Source organism: Podarcis pityusensis, assembly GCF_964106645.2.
Source record: "Podarcis pityusensis genome assembly, chromosome: 6".
Lineage (NCBI taxonomy): Eukaryota > Metazoa > Chordata > Lepidosauria > Squamata > Lacertidae > Podarcis > Podarcis pityusensis.
Window position 1 is genome coordinate 19,774,380 of NC_138030.1, and position 17,029 is coordinate 19,791,408.

Below are 17,029 nucleotides of genomic sequence, written 5' to 3' on the forward strand. Positions count from 1 at the left end.
CTTTGGGTTCAGAGGGCTAAAAGCTGATTGCACAATGGGTATCAGCCAACACAACTGTATACTACTTTAGCACACCTGGGTTCAGGTAGTGGGAAGTTTCTGGCTGTCATATAACCAGGAATTGATGGCTGGCTGTTGTCATGTGATATATAGGTTTTTTTTGGCTTTTAAGGAAATTTTATTGAATGTTGTATTTTTATTGCTTCCATGTAAACTGCCTTGAATTTTTTATTGTATTATGTGGCATATAAATATTTGTTACAAATACTTAAACATGATCATCACGCCATAGGTTGCAATTATATAACTTGCAAATTCAGGGGCAGCTTAGGTGTGCAGTTACCACTGCAACATCAAGTGATGGCTCACATCACTGTACAACCCATGTTAGCTGTATGTACCTGGGTTCTTTCCTTCATTACGTGATGGGCGAGCTGTAGGTTTAGGAAATCTCGTCCCTTCTAAAGCTTTGGCAGCAGCTGCATGTTGAGCTTTCTTAATACTAGTTCCTTCAGCTTCCCAGTGCTGGTCCCCAAGAGTCAGCTGCACTGTAAACACCTAAGAATGAGAAAGAAGTCTTTACTGCAACAACTCACCGCCTGATCTTGCATGCGTGTGATATTTTAATAGTCTGAACACACACAGGTCAAAAGGCACAGGTACAACACTGATCACTCTAAAGCAGGGGTGGCCAACTCCCAAGAGACTGAAATCTATTCACAGAGTTAAAAAACAGGCAGTGATCTACCCCATTTTGGGGGGTTCAGGTCAAAGATCTTGAGCTTTTTCTAGGGGAGCCAAAGTTGCTGAGCTTCTTTGGGGGAGCCAGTGATCTACCGAGGACAATCTACTGGTTGGACATGCCTACTCTAAAGCAACTACTTCATAAAACACTATTAAACCATAGGAAAGAAAAGTCACATAAATTGTTGTAAAAGTATCCAATGTATTTAAAATGTTTTTTTTCTACTTTGGCCAAGGACTTTGTGTAAAGTAATGCACAGAACCAAAGGGATCCAGAAGGCTGCATCCCGGGAGCTACCATTTGCACACTGAGACCTCCAAGGCCCTTCCTCCCTACCACATTATCGAATGCTGCCCAGTAAGTTGCTTCCTAAAGCAAAGAAATCTGGAAACCTTGAAAGCTCTTGTGGGAATGCAGGGCCTGAGGCCATGCAAGGCTATAAATGATAAAATAAGTACTTTGAATTGCATGCTGCCGTTTCCAAACAGTGTGCTTTATTGGACTTCTCCTTTACTATTTCCTCCCCCCTCCGTTTTCTTTTGCAGCTGGGTTTGGATACTGGGGTGAAGTGCAACTACCTGCTTAAGCCAGCTGGATTTCAGCAAAGGGCCAAACCTACGCTACTTCCCACCCTTCCAAGCAGGGTGAATATTTGATATTGTTTTTCTTTTATCTGCTGTTATTTTCTGTGCATTTAACTGTTTTTATTACATTTTGTACAGTGCCCTGAGATGTGTGTGGAAGATAATAAATAAATAACACTCACTGAGTTATATTAGTAGCACCAGCTTAAAAATAAAATCAAGCTGTGCACTGGAAGCTGTGTCAGGCTAACACACACACACGCAAACACATTCAAGTCATCATTTTACTATAAATATGGAAGTCAGACAGGCAATGTTTACCTTCGAGTGAGCTGGACCCTGCTCACTCAAAAGCTTATACTCAGGCTGAATCTTGTTAAAACGGGCTAACTCATTCACAAGACACATTGGGGTTTTCTCTTTGGGGTTTGCCATGTTAGAAGGAACTGAAAAGAAAAGACCAATAGCTACTTCAGCATGGAGAAATCAATCTGATCTCTCAGTATTATTCTACATTCACAGAAGCACTTAAGGACTTTAGCACTCAAAGCTGGGAAAACACTGCACAGAAGCTTAGACTTATAAAATTAAGCGGCTTTCTACAGAAGATGCCCAAAGTAAATTGGTTTCAGAGAATGTTAATTTAGTTGTCCAGAATGCCAGATAAAAGTTGATTGTAAGACTAACTCTAAGGATCAGACAGCGAGTGAACGTTGCAGTTGCAATATAAGGAAAGATCAAACTAATTTGCTTTGCAACAAAACTAGCTAGGTGCCTGCATCCTCAAGTTGATGTTTGAAAGCCATAGGCCTCTTGTTTAACCTACACAGCATACGCCGTTCAGAAAGTTCCTCCACTGCCAGGACATATTTGGTCCTAATCTGAAGCTTCTCTCTCCCTAAGAATGAAGCTGCTTCACAGGTATTTATATTCTTAATTTCTCATTTTTAATACTTAATTGTCTCTGCTTCTACTCTGTCATATCCTTTAAAAGGGGTGTCCCATTTGAGTGCTTCGTCCCAGGTATAGTTTCCATTTTGCCAGTCATCCCAATTTGGAAGAAAACAAAAACACAAAGCCCAATAAGCTTTACAGAAGCTTAGTTTGTACAAACAAGGGAGCCCAACCCATGAAAACTCCGTGTCTTCCAGGATTCAATATTCTGAAAGTGGAATCACATGAGGCACACTTTAATTGCACAGAGAACTGGTAATCTGTAGCCTCTGGATAAGCCTTGAGTGGAGAATTGCCGTTAACTCCTGCTTCCCCAAATTCTCAAGGGGTTCTGGAAGTACAAAGCTAGGCTTATCTAGTGTCCAGAGGCTGTAGATGACCAGAACTGTGCAATCAAAATGCCATACATTTTTAATGGTCAGTGCTTACGGAATGCCACACTATTTAAGAATTATGCCACCACCCATGATGATAAACACACAATGGGTGTGTACATTCCAAAGATCTTCTAAATCAGTTTGCAATTTTCGTTTGGAGGGATACCTGAAACCTTAGTTTGCCAGATTGAAGAGAGCAAATGGCAAATGCACACATGTAGTCAATGAAGCAAATTACTAGTAAATTACTTAACTACAGTTAAGTTACTAGCATAAACCACTCTATATTAGAAAGGAAGCTCTCTGGAACAATCCTTGTTAAACATGTCTTCATGACTAAACGCATGATCAGAAAACACTGTACAGAACCAGAACGATGGAGCAGTGAGTTTGATGATATAAAATATTTATAAAGCCATTTTAGCCATTTGTTTTAATCTTATCTCTCTTTGTTCCATCAAACATTTCTCCTTATAATTTTCATTATTTCCAGAACAACTTCAATAAACAAGCAGCATATGAACAGCATGGGTATTAGGACCTGGCATTTTCTTTTAAGGCACTTGACACTATCAATGAAATATACCAAATAAATTTTCAGGCTTACCTGCAGCTACACTGGTAGATGTAACAGATGCAGAGGGTAAAGCAGAATTTTGAATAGGTCTACCTGCATTTTCAGAGGGCAAAGAACTAGTGGGAGAAGGAATACTCAAAGGCTGTGCAAGTGATTGGTTCTTGTTTAGTATTTGGCTGCTAGAAAGAGCAGCAGACGGATTCTGGATTTGAACTTGAGACATATTGACTTCCATCCAAAGCTAATTGCTGCAGGTAAACTTGGCTTTGAATGCAGGCTATTTCTGTGCAAGTGCTTGAATTTTTACCTTAAAAAGAAAAGAAGAAGGAGAGAATCAATTGCTTCCCGACCTTTCCACATAAAATATTCAATTGAGATGCCAACAACACCTAACAGTCATGGGAAAAAGAAAGTACACCCTCTTTGAATTCTGTGGTTTTACATATCAGGACATACCATGTAATAACAATTATCTGTTCCTTAGCAGGTCTTAAAATTAGGCAAATACAGCCTCTGATGATCAACAACACATATTACACTGTGTCATGTATTTAAGGCCAAATACTTATAAGACTGTTCCACAAGTATCTTTGGCTTTCTGGGAAAATAGTAAAAGTACTCCTGCACAACGTCAGGTAGAGTACGTACAGTCTACACAAGCCTTCCATTTGGATACAACCAGTGTTATTTTGATAAGCATGAACTAATATGCAATTCACATAAGAGAAACATGGTTAATATTACATTTTAACAGAAATTGTTAATACATATTTATTTTGGTGTTTACAGTAAAAATGTTTGTACCATACTTCAGCTCTCAAAACACTCCACTCTTTATTGTTAAACTCCTTAACATATTGTCTATCCTTGACATATAGTTCGAAGCTTCAAAGCACATACATTTCAGTAATCCTTGAGTGTTAGCCAGTCACAAAAAATGGCACCCAGACTTTCTGAGGTGCTCGTAAATGGAGAAACTTTAGGTGCAAAATGCGCCTGGCACCCTGCTAATTTCTAACCCTCGATACAATGAACCTGTGCTGCCAAATGAATGCCAAACTGAGCATGCATGTGGTCAACTGCTCAGGAGTTAGTACTGGAAAAATGATAGTTCAGGCTTTCTGCAAATTTAGCAGGCAACCTTTCTAGACCAGAAACAACACACTTCATTTGTGTTAACCAAGAAGAATGAATTAAGGACCACATGCAGAGCAGTAGCGCTTGGTGAACTGAGTACTTATATCATCACAGTGATGAAAGCAAACACAAGGCACTAATGTCAAGTTACCATAGTCCAATTTCTGTCTCCCAATAAAACCTGTAGACGTTTAAAAAATTATCTTGAACCAGCAAAGGTCCTGGCTTTAAAAATGAGCAATCACTGGATGCTAATAGTAGCAATTTGTCTAAGCATTCTGTGGGCCTTCAGAATTGATGTCATGAATAGGCTTCCAAATTTAGAAAGGATGAGTCAAAGACAAAAGTGATCTGCAAACTGCCTCTTAAGGATTTTAGGAAAGACACGTACTTCTGAAAAGGCAGACAAGGGTTTATGGGCCAGTGGAAGCAAATGGATTTTTAACACAATGAGTTGGCATCTAAGAGCTGAAATACACAATCCAAAGTCTCACTTGATGAAACTGATGCTGGACTGCAGGTAGGAAACTGAATGCTCTCCAGCGTGCAAACATTTTCTAATACCTGCGCATACAAATAGCAGGCTGGGCTCAACATGCTAGCCTGAGATGTGCAGAAAGTATTCACGTGAAGCACCACAGACCAAAGTCTTCTAATATTCTGACAAGTTCACAAATTTCATTGCCAAATAAGCCAATACTATGCTTGTAAATGAAGTTATCAAAAGCAGACTTCCACCATGCTGCTAGGTGGGTTTTTTTTATCCAGAGAGCAAAAAGGTTTACAGCTTTGTTTTACTAAGTTTATGTTTAACATGGCACTCACTATTTTAAGGATTTTATTGATTTCCAACTCAGCATTAATGCTTCCTGTAAATTACAATAGCTTGGCTCAGCTTCAAAAGGAACAGCTCCCAAAACAGCCATTTTTAAAGCTATGAATGACCATCAGAAACAGGGTTGGGCATGCTTAAGGAAAGGGGCCATAGCTCATTAGTAGCCAGGAGTTTACAGCCCAGCAGCAGCTGGGCCATGTTGTACCTCACACTACCCTTCATGCACTAAGTGCTCAGTGGTATAGCATAGGGTTTGCATGCAGAAAGTTCCAGGCATCTCCTGCTAAAAAGTTCAGGTAGCAAATGAAGGGACATCTCTGACAGAGACAGGGAGAAGCCCTGCCAGTTCAAAAAGGGCCAAACTAGCACAATCATCAGCTCTACAAATTGCAGGTACAGGAGCCTGATTCAAACCTGGAACGGGGGCTTTGGCCTTTTGCCCTATGCTGTGGGTCCGAATATGGATTAGGCCCTGCTATTTGCATTGGAGGAAAGCTTCCACCCCCCCCCCCAGCTATGAATATAATAGACTTCTACCCCCAACTCTGTGCTGACACTTATTGGGACAGCAGCAGGGAACAAAGGGTGAAAGCCACCAGCCTTCAACTTCAGGGTCTGAATCAGACCTTGCACCTGAAACTTCCTTTTAAAAAGCCATCTGCATAACTGGTAACTCTGTGAATGATGTTGTGCCTAGTTTTGCTTATGGCCTGACCTGGTATGTTCCTACATTTCCAAGAAAGGGACCCAAGAGGCTACAGGTTTCACTCATGTACAAAGAGCACACACACACCAGCCAGGCCTTTGGCCAAGGAGGGGTGTGTGTGTGTGTGTGGGTGTGTGTGTGGGTGTGTGTGTGTTGTTTTGCTCTTGCCTGAAGTTCTCTCCATATTAGGTTCAATAATAAAAATTTCAAGTTGCGATTTTAAGACAGAGCATCTTCATAAACGTGTAGCAAGGACATCTTGCATTAGAGATTAAAAAGCTGAAGGCAGGCACATGTGTCACTGAGTAAACCTGTTTTTACTAAACCAACTCCGCTAGCTGAACTGCTTAGTTGAAGGCCTTTTCTATAAAATGGCCGAGCATGCACATACCACTCTCACAGATTGCCCCTTTCAGAAAACCTTGGACACATCCCATTATCTTGACATGCAATTGAGGCCTGCCCTCTAGATATCTGTTTAGAATGACTCACCACTACATTAAGAGCACTGAGTCACCTGGATATACACAAAAGACAAAAAGCTGGCTCTCTGCTGAATGCAGGCATCAGCTTTAACATGCACAGCCCCCTAACAACCTGTTGAGAGCAACACACCTAGAGCATATACTCTTGAAAACACATGCCCCCATTTGCAGGAATACTGCCTCACTATTTGGACTGTTTCAATGAAGGAATAAAACATTAACAAAGATATGATTACAGATTTCAGTAGTCTGAATAGAACTTAAAATTCTCCTGCTTGTAAATATTATTCTTTTGCTTTATACCAGAATCAAGTATCGGAAATGTGCTGCAGAATGCAGTTAATACTCCAGAGAAATGAACAGGCCTGTGTATATTCTAAGCCACCCTTCACAAGCAATCCCCAATATCTAGGGAAGACTAGTCCATGCCCTGGATGTTTCCTTTCAGGTTTAAAGCGTGTCATCCTTATATATGGCATATTGTTGAAGCAAGAGATTCAAAGATGCTGTTGATGGTAATGGAACAGGGAGAGAATACACAGGTGTTGGGGGAAGCAGTAGCTAGAATATGGAAAAACTGAGAAGCAGTTTCTCTAACCACCCACAGCAGTTTTTTTTTGAGGGTGCAGGAGGGTGCTGCAGTAGGGAGAAGTGCATATGTCTGCTCAGCTCAAGTACTGATGGCTTTAGATACAACTGACATTAAAGCAGCATCTTAAGATAGGAAACCGCAACAGAACTCCCATATCTTTATGTCCACCCCAAAATATCAGCCAGTGATAAAGAGCTGCCGGACTTTCAGAATACCCAACTTCCTGTACCTTTAAGTGATCCAGGGACAGTGTAGCTTTAGCTTTAGTTCCAAGGGGATTTATATGTTGGAGATTGCCTATAAACAAAAGAAAAAGGGGAGAAAGTCAGAAAGATGCTTTTGAGTAGTACAGTATTATACTATTCCACAATGAACTACTTATCCACATTATCAGGAGCAGCATTTGGAGAAAAATTCTCATTAGATAAAATTGTTCAGCACATATGCTTTGAAAGGTTTAGAAATGTTTACTTTTTCAGAAGTGTTAGCTATGAAGTCATTCCAGAGAGGATCTTCAAGAGACAGCACCCATTAGAGTTAAAAATTAGCCAGTAATTATTTGACACTCTCAAAAGGGAGGCACGCCTGGCACCAACTCTGTCATCATTTTCGCCTCAGGCAAAAGTGTTTTTGTCTTCCTGGGCATCATCAATTGGATGTTTTTATTCTGAATGTTTATATTTGTGCATTTTAAATATTGTATTACCTTCTTGCTGCAAATCGCTTCAGGGCTTTATGTTGTTGGAAGCGATTCATAAATTGAATAAACCTAAATCTAAACAAAGCCAGTTCACTCCCCAAAAGGCTGATTTGAAGCATTTCACTATTCCAAACATTTTTTGAGGTGGTTAAATGACAATATTTGATGCCTCCTCTTTAGAGCCAGCAAGTTGTTGATCCTGAAGAAAGAGAACAGAGAGTCTTGTTTCCATTTTGCCAAAACAAGCCCTGTAAGTATGCTTGAACTGTGTTTAATTTTGGCAACTGTGCCTTCTTAACTGTATCTTGGTGCTACCTATTAACAGCCTCTTCTCAGCCTGCACAAATCAGAATTATACACACACATAAGCACACACATATAAAGCTCACAATGATAATACATGTCTTTCTGCTCTGGCAACAGAAAGGCAGTCTGCTCTGAGATTTCATAGCTTGCTGTCCCCTCCTGCTAGGATTAAGTGGAACCAAGAAATAATACTTCATTGTTTATAGATTCCATTAAAATATGATGCTAGGAATGTGCAAGAAACCTACCTGTGCAGGTTTATAAGCAGTTACGTGTAGCAATGACCCCCTGATTTAAGTCTTCAACCACACCAACACACTTGGGCTGTGAATTTCAGGTGTGTCAACTCTCTACATTTTATAGGGAATGAAACCCAATTGAAGTGTGATGACAGCCATGCCCAATCATGCATAGTTAAGTGAAACCAGCTGTGCGAACTTAAATCAGGCCTGAGTACATTTCAAAAAGTAGCTTCTACAGATACTTTGATCAGTGCTGCACTTTTTAAAAAAGTTACAGAACATTCATGAACATTCCTATTTAAATAGTAATTTCTTCATGGCAAATGCCTTAGATTAATCCAAGTTAGTTACTGCAACACATCCTCATGTTAAACAACTGCCCTGTGCCCCAACATAATTGTGACATGCTTACTGTTTCGTACAAAGGAAGTGGTGGACTGCAGAAATCTGATGACCATGAAGAATAAAGTTAGAGCGGCTAGCGAAATGGAATGCATTTTGGTTAGACTGTCGCCCTATCAGATCTCCCTTTTCCTCACTCCTAGTCAATGTTGTTGTGAGCATAAAAGATGGCTACACCACTCCTGATATGTAACAGTGGAGATGTTAGACAAAATAGGCATACAGCTTCCTCCTCTGCAAGACAAACGGATCAAATGATGCAATATGTGGAGATATGTAGCTAGCTAGGAGTTTTATGGAGCATCAGCAACAAGGCCAAGTTGTACCACAAACTAGAGCAAACTGACCTGACAAAGACATCGTTGACAATGCTTTAAAAGACAACACATTTGTCACTGGGATGCTAGTGACTACAATAAAGCTCAACATAAAAAGATTCTAGAGACTCTTCCTGATCTCCATCCAGCTTGTTACACACCCATCTTGCTGGGAAAGATTTGCTGCCCTATACATATGATTCATTATTCTTGTGTGTTGTAGAAGATGCCATACATACACTACTTTTGTGGGACTCCAGATGCTGGCATTGCTTGCTAGGGCTGATGGGAGTTGTAGCTCAGCAACATCTGGAGGGCCAAAGGCTCCCCGCTCCTAATCTACAACTTTGACATATGCTTGTACCATGGGATCATTATTACCAAAAAGTTACATTCAAAGTCTCTTAAAAACCAAGGTAAGCAAGGCAAAATGTCAAGACTTCAATAGGCTATGTATGAACATGATCTATCAAGTTAGCATAACAGCCCATAAAGAGCTCTCACACAGGAGGTTATACGATAGTGTGCTAGTGATACACACGTCCAAATAGGTTGCAGCCTCTGAATATTGGGGTCTTATGATAGTTATTAAAACCCCATGCTGGGGTGTAACACTTGCCAACCACCAAGTGATTTGTCTACATTTCTTTCAAAGTTCTAGGAATAATTGGTGGGAATTTAAGTACCGGTACTTGTTTCCCGACTGCCTGAACGTTTAACCTTTACGTTCCTAGGGACAGAGGTGTCTTATGTCTGCCATTTACACAAGTCACATGCAATAACAGGTAGCAAATAACTTTGAAATGGAAACAGCAACAGCAGCTTTACATGTTAGAAAATCTACTACAGAAGTTCTGTAACTACACTGCAAGCCAAAAAAAAGTTTGCAATCTGCCCAACTATTCACCAATTGCTTACAGATCGAGTTCTCTCTTGCTCCAGGCAAAACTGGCCAGACCTCTTCCGAAAAACATGGACATGCTTTGATGTTCCTAACAGTGCAGACTGTCAGTGTTACATATGACTGCAAGACAGAGGAAGAACCCACCTCTCCCCTCATGTTTTGCTAGTTTGCTTGCAAGAGCTATCTTAATGGCACTATAAGATTACATTACTACCACTATGATTTGTGCTACGCTCAGTAATATATTTGTGGTATGTGCTATATGTTTGCCAATGCACTGTGTGTGTGTGTGTGTGTGTGTGTGGAGGAAGAGAGAGAGAATACATTTGGATTCAAGCATACTCCCCAAGATTGGATTTTCAGGTCTTAACATGTACATTATGGGGTCCTGAATGTTTTTATCATCAACATTTTCAGGGGTTCACTTATTACCAACACAGATAACCTAGACTTCAATCTTCTTGTGGTTCTAAAGAACACTGTTCCTCAAAACCCCAGGAACTTCAGATATACCAACTACATTTTCATTGTGCTGGACAGTACATGACTAGGGACTCATATTATGACATGCTAAAAGGGACGGAACAGGGAAGAATTGGGTACTCCATGCAGATGGAGGATTGGGAAAGATTGTGGCAAAAGGATTTAAAATTTACAGCCTGCTACACAATAAAAGAAAACTTCATGAAAATGCTATACAGGTGGTACATAACCCCCAGCAAACTGGCCAAAATATATAAATCAAAGTCAAGTGTATGCTGGAGGTGTAATCAAGGGGAAGGAATGATGTACCACATGTGGTGGGGTTGTGACAAAATTAATTTTGGGGGGAATTTTGTCTATGACGAATTTTTTTTTAAAATGTTCAAAAAAAAATTGAGAAGAAACCTGAAGCCTTTCTTCCGGGCATTATGACAATTGATATTTCAAATGATTAAAAAGGGTGTTCCTATATGCTACAACAGCAGCAAGAATGTTAATCGCTAGAAATTGGAAGGGGGATAGGACACCAACAAAGGAAGAATGGCAAATCAAATTGTGTTAGTATTTGGAATTAGCAAAAATGACAGAGGCAATTAGGAACCAACCAAACAAAAAATTTAAAAAGGAGTGGGAATGTATAATAATAATAATAATAATAATAATAATAATTTGTTATTTATACCCTGCCCATCTGGCTGGGTTTCCCCTGCCACTCTGGGTGGCTCCCAACCAAATGTTAAAAACACAATACAGCATTAAACATCAAAAACTTCCCTAAACTGAGCTGCCTTCAGATGTAAAAGGTTATATGGAAAACACTGTTCTCAGATAAAATCCTTGATACATTTCGACTAAATTTTACAAAGTAAAGAACAGATAAGAAATATTGTGTAAGAGAAGGGTAATAAGGAAAAACAACACAGTTGAAAAGAGAAGGAAGAAACAAGAAGCCGCACTGAAGTGGTGGGAAGTCACTTGTAAAGAAATGTTGTTATTGTTTGGTTGATATATGTGCACAATATATGTTATGGAATATGTATATGAATAATAATTTTAAAACTCAATAAAAAGCAATTAAAGAAGAAAAAGATCAGGGAAGAATTACCAGTAACTGGTAAGAACTGCCTTATAGTTCAGTCTAAAGTCTGAAGTAAGACAGGCTGAGATGTTGTATACATTTCGTTGGATGCTATTTTTTATAGGTTTCCCCAGAAAGACAGGCAAAATCTAGATATGTAAAAGGCATACTGGTGGGGGGGGAACAGATCAGAAAAACTGGGAGGGGGGAACCTAGGTTTTTTCCGGCGTTTTTTGTCTCAAGCTATTTGTTGTACCTTTATTGTCCATCAATATGGTATTTTAAAATATTAAGTGGTTTAGAAATATCCCAATAAAAAATATGGGGGAACCAGGTAATTGTTTACAGCAAAAGCCACTGGATGCATCAATAAAAGCTTATGCCATAATAAATCTGCCCAGTGTTAAGCCTCTACAAGACTCTGGTTTTGTTGCAACTGACTTATATAGGTATTCTTCAAGGAAGTGAAATGAAGGGTATGCATCAGTGCTTTGGCTCAATTACCATTCATTCGAGCAAGATTTGTACCTATGAGTTCCCTGATGGAATGCATTCTGTAGTTGTGAAAAGTGAAAAACAACAAAATACACACACACCATTTCCTGGTCCCTTTAGCCTGTATGTTCCATGTCAAAAGGTACTCAAACACTTTGAAATGGAAAGAATTCAGTCTGCCGAACACAAAGATAGCAGGGTAAGCATATTTTAAGAAAGACTGCCAATTCCAAAATTGATGGCTAATACCGATGGTACCTGCAGCAATCCTTTCGTTGTAGCTGCACAAATGGAAACACCTCCTGCCTCTTTGAGACTTTCAACAGCACACGATGCTATAAAAGCAAAAAGCATTAATGCTTCTGAAACTGGTGAATTTGCCACCCTAACTCAATTCAGGCTGTCTGCAATAGCACAATAAGGTCGGTCATGTACGGCAGATGCGCAACAACTGGTAAGTTGCGACGCTCTATGGTAGGCCACACTAGCAGCACTATCAACTTTTAAGATAATAATATGGAGAAGGAGGAAAGGCAAACAGAAAGGCAAACAACCGAAGGAAGCACCATGTTGTAGGCTAAACTTCAAGTTAAATTCTAGGACTCGGGGAGGAAGCAGCAGCAGGAGCAGTGGTGGGTGAGCAAGCTTGGTCCACAGAAAGTCTCTAGCTCTGCTCTCAATTCCATTTCAGCCCCTCTCTTTCCTCTCATCCAACAGGTCTGCACAAGGGGCAGTATTCATACACTAGACTACTGTTTAACCTTTGGGCCCAGGTATTGTTCACATATATTGTTCAACTACAATACCCATCATCCCCAGCAAACATGGTCAAAGGTCAGGGATGACAGGAACTGTAGTCCAACAGCATCTAGGGATCCAAGATCGAAAAACACTGCACAAGGCCATACCTCCACCATCATAATTTTGATGTTATGGATCATCCCATGGTATACTACTCAAGGAAGTGTCAAAGGAATATCCTCTATGGCCCCACTTCAGTTTGTTCCTGCAATCGCTTTCAGTTTACTTAAGAGTTTTGCTAAGCAGCAGAGCAACTGGTAGGGACAAATTCTTCACACTGCACTTCAGACACTTTTGCATATGCCTAAAACCAATGTTAGCCTAGGTTTTACAAACAAGTTCACACATTTGCATTTATTACTTGTTGACTGCAGCTTCACACAACATGTATAAATAAGCCATCACAGATAGATCTGTATTTACTCCTAAACAATGTTTTTCAACAGATTCAGTTCACACCCTTAGCAGTTGTTTGTCAGATGTTGTGTAATCAAGGGATATACATCCCTTGATTAATCATCCCCAAGTAAGTCTTTGGAACATGACTTTACTAGTGTCACAAAAGCGTAAATTCACTTAGAGATCACTTCCTTCTCCTTTCACAGTCCTATCATGCATTAAGTATCACTAAGTTCTATACGACATTTCCTAGTAAGAGTTATTAAGATTGAAGCTTTAATCTGAGAGAGCATTTTACTAGTCGGGTATGATTGTCTGATAATATATAGCACAGAATACAGTCTAGCAAAGCTGAATTTAATAAAAAATGTTAAACATTCTGGTGCAGTGTTGAATATCTATTTGATCAAGTGTTTGGTTTGTAGGGTCACCATACAGTACTATTTAGAACATGACTTAAAACAACCAGACAGATCGTTTAAATATATCAAAAAGGTCTCTTGACTACCAGTTAACTTCTACAGGATTTAGCTTTACGATTCCATGAAACTCACAGTATTAAAATATTTTCAAGTTCTCAAGCATATAGTAAAGTGTGACAATGTGGCTGTGACAAAGTATTGTTCGCTATAATTCCTACTCACCAGGACTGATTCAGAGAACTGGATTAGGAGATTATGCATCTGCCCCCTGTTTAGCATTATTAATATTTTTTTATTACCCACCCTTCACTCTAAGGTTCCAGGGCAGGTTAGAACATTAAAGCACAATATTAAAAACAGTTTAAAGTTGCAATAATAAAAAATAAGGTGGGTCCTAAAGATCCACACCTCCATTATACAGCATTTTGGAAGGTGCATAATGGAGGTGCCAGACATAACTCTGTGGGGAGGGAATTCCAGGGTTTAGAGGCCAACACAGGGAATGCCCTCTCCCGGCTGTCACCTGCAGGAACTTCCAAGAGTGCCCCTTCTGCTGGTTTCAGCATGCTAGAGGGTCTGTAGGGAAGGAGGTGGTCTTTCAGATATTTGGGGCCCAAATAAAGTTGAATAGGGCTTTAAACACTAATGAGAGAACTTTGAATTGTGCTGGGAAATGAACTAGTAACCAGTGCAGCTGTTTTAAAAGAGGGGTTACAGGAGATCTAAATGGAACCTCCAGCTGCTGCACTTTGGACCAACTGAAGTTTCCGAGTCATCTTCAAGGGAAGCCCCATGTAAAGCATGTTGAAATAATCCATTCTGGAAGTTATCAGAGCATGGAATACTGTGGTCAAATCTTCTCTGTCCTAAAGTGAATCTGCCAGAGTTGCGAAAAGGCAAAACCAGCTACTGAGGCCTCCTGAGCCTCCAGTGACAGTACTGAATCCAGGAACACCCCCAAATGATGAACCTGCTCCTTTCATGGGAGTAGGAATGGAAATATATGAAACCACTAGAAGCACTCATCAAATTGGGGCACAGTGTTAGGCTGATATGCCAACTATGCTCTTTCCTGGACAGGGTTAGTTACTGTGATTCACGTGGCTACTGTAATGTGCTCTATGTGGGGCTCCCCTTGGGACTGGTCCAAAACCTGCAGCTGGTGCAGAATGCTGCGGCCAGGCTGCTGAGTGGAGCACCAGGATGTGCACATATTACACCTGAACTGAATGAACTGCACCGGTTGCCAATCAGTACCAGAGCATTTTCAAGGTCCTGTTAATCTATAAAACCCTGAAAGACTACCTGCCCCTGTTCTTAGATCATCTCAGGAAATTCTACTTGTGGCACTGCATCCTACAGAATATCATATGGTGGTGACCCAAAAACAGGCATGCAGAGTGCCCTTCCTTCTGCTGTATGTGAAGCAGCAACCATCAGCTGCTGCAGAAGTCTTGTGAAGACGTATCTTTTCACCCTGGCTTCCCCTGACTTTGCATAAAAGCAAATAAAGCGAATTCAGAAGATTCAAATATATGAAGCATTTTTATAGTGCTGTTTTACTGGTTTCAGGTTCTGTTTTTGTTTTAATGTATTAAATATATATTGTTTTGTTTTTTAGACTGCACACTGCTGCACACTGAAGTAGTAAGTGGTATATAAATGCTTTGAAATAAAATGAAAAATTCATATCACCAAAGATGAAGCAACATATGCAAATACAAAACTATTTCAGTTTCAGAAGTGGTTCTGGTTCCAGGCTGAAGCGGAAAAGAGTACACATCAAAAGCTTGCTCATATTGCTAAAGTTAAACGACAGGAGACCAATTAAGTTTGTGGGCATATATAGTGGAAAAAGATTAAACCATTAGAGCCATTAAGCCATTCATTACTTCCATTAGGAGATGAAAGCATTATGTTTGTAAGCAAGAACACAAAAGACTTTCCCCCCAATTAAACTAAAACTTGACAGCAATATTCCAAGGCTATCTTGGAGAAAGCAAGTCTTGGGAGAAGCCTGAAGCAACTAAAGTGTGATCCAGTAGACACTACAGGATTTAAATTACAGGCTCTACACTCCAGCATTATTTTCTTGACTAGGGAAATGAGAAAGCACATGCCCTGCAACTGACACAACTCAGGATGGAGAAGCATTACCACCTGCCTCGCACAGGTACAAGACGAGAACATCAGGGAACTTGGCAAGGCATGTACACATTAAGAACACAATGCACATGACTATCAAGAAATGTTGAGCAGGCTGCACAATCTCACCAGATCAAGAAAAGCAAGATGAAGAGCTGGGGCAGAGACATGTACTATTGCAGCCCACTGTGCAGAGATTTGTCACCAGTTCCCCCGTTCCCCCTTTTTTTGCACAAGTAATTCGGGATGGCCAGAACGCAACCTTCCCTTCCTACGCTCGCCCGCCACGAACTTTGCTAGGTGCGCGGCGAAGATCCCTGTTAACAGGAGCGCCGGCCAGGGGGAAAACGTAAGGCGACCCTTGCAGGATCAGGCCACGGGCTGAGGGGGAGGCCTCCCAAGCCCGGCCTCCTGCTCTCTCACAGGTGCCTCTGGGAAGCCCACGAGCAGAGCAAGGAGGCAGAGCGAGCAGGCTGGAAGAGCCCGGGACGGACAGGAGGGAAGGCGGGTCGGAGTCGAAAGAAGTGGGGAGTGGTGGGTCTTCAAGCCAGCTCCCCACGGACCCCTTCCCCTAAAGAACAGGAGGCAGAGCCTGGCAGCCTCGAGCCCCCCACCTGCCAGCAGCCCACCCGCGCCCCCCACCCCGGCCACCGCTCCGAGGGGCCTGAGCCTCGTCTCCCGCGTCCCGTCCACAGGCCCAACCCCAAGCGCAGGCCCGGCCGAGGCCTCTCCCCTCCCACATACCCCAGCGCCGCGGTAGGAGTGGCGGGCGGGGGGCGGCTGGGAGGGACGCCCGCCTTGCCTGCCTGCCCGGCTGCCCACCCGCCCGCTGCTTCTCCGCCCCTCACCTGGCGGTTGTTTTGGGCTGCGGCTCCCGGGCCGGCTCGTCTTGGCGGGCGGGCCGTGGGGCGGCTCAGTCCATGGGCAGCTGGCAGGCCGAAGAGGGGGGGGTCCGGGGAAAGGGGGGGGAAGGCGAGCGAGTCGCGGCGGCGGCAGACACAGGGCAAACACTAAAGAGAATGAGCGGGGCCAGCTCCGGCCGGGAAGGAAGTGACGGCACCACGCGACGGCGTGTGGGGGGGAGGAGGAGGAGCCAACCAGGCCTCTCGTAGCTATTTATAGCGCCGCCCAGCGCGGAGCGCGCCGCCAATCCGGGCGCGGGCCGGCTTCTCCGGCCGGCGGGACTACTCCTCCCGGCATGCCCCGCGGCTGTCACTTAGGCGGCCCGTCGGAGTCTCCAGCTCTCCCTCCCCCCGCTTTCCCCTTTGCGAAGGAGGCGAGACTACATTTCCCAGCATGCTGCGCTCGCAGGGGAAGTGACAGCTCTGCCGCCACGCGCTTTC

The 17,029-nt window shown here is 42.1% G+C and overlaps 1 protein-coding gene across 4 annotated transcripts in view; it reads right to left on the reverse strand.

Moving 5' to 3' along the window:
* STAU1 (staufen double-stranded RNA binding protein 1) overlaps positions 1-16,711 on the reverse strand; it is a 40,354-nt gene extending 23,643 nt beyond the window's left edge. For 2 of the 4 annotated variants that reach the window (XM_081011193.1, XM_081011190.1), the window contains exons 1-5: positions 16,535-16,710; positions 7,222-7,289; positions 3,268-3,544; positions 1,651-1,775; positions 402-558 (exon numbers count right to left, since the gene is read on the reverse strand). In XM_081011193.1, the coding sequence (XP_080867319.1) occupies positions 402-558; positions 1,651-1,775; positions 3,268-3,472 (487 nt within the window). In that variant the 5' untranslated portion in view covers positions 3,473-3,544; positions 7,222-7,289; positions 16,535-16,710. Of the gene's footprint in view, positions 1-401; positions 559-1,650; positions 1,776-3,267; positions 3,545-7,221; positions 7,290-7,698; positions 7,892-16,534 lie in introns of all 4 variants that reach the window. The other 2 variants (XM_081011191.1, XM_081011192.1) reach the window with 2 other exon arrangements.
* Between the last annotated feature and the right edge of the window lie 318 nt (positions 16,712-17,029).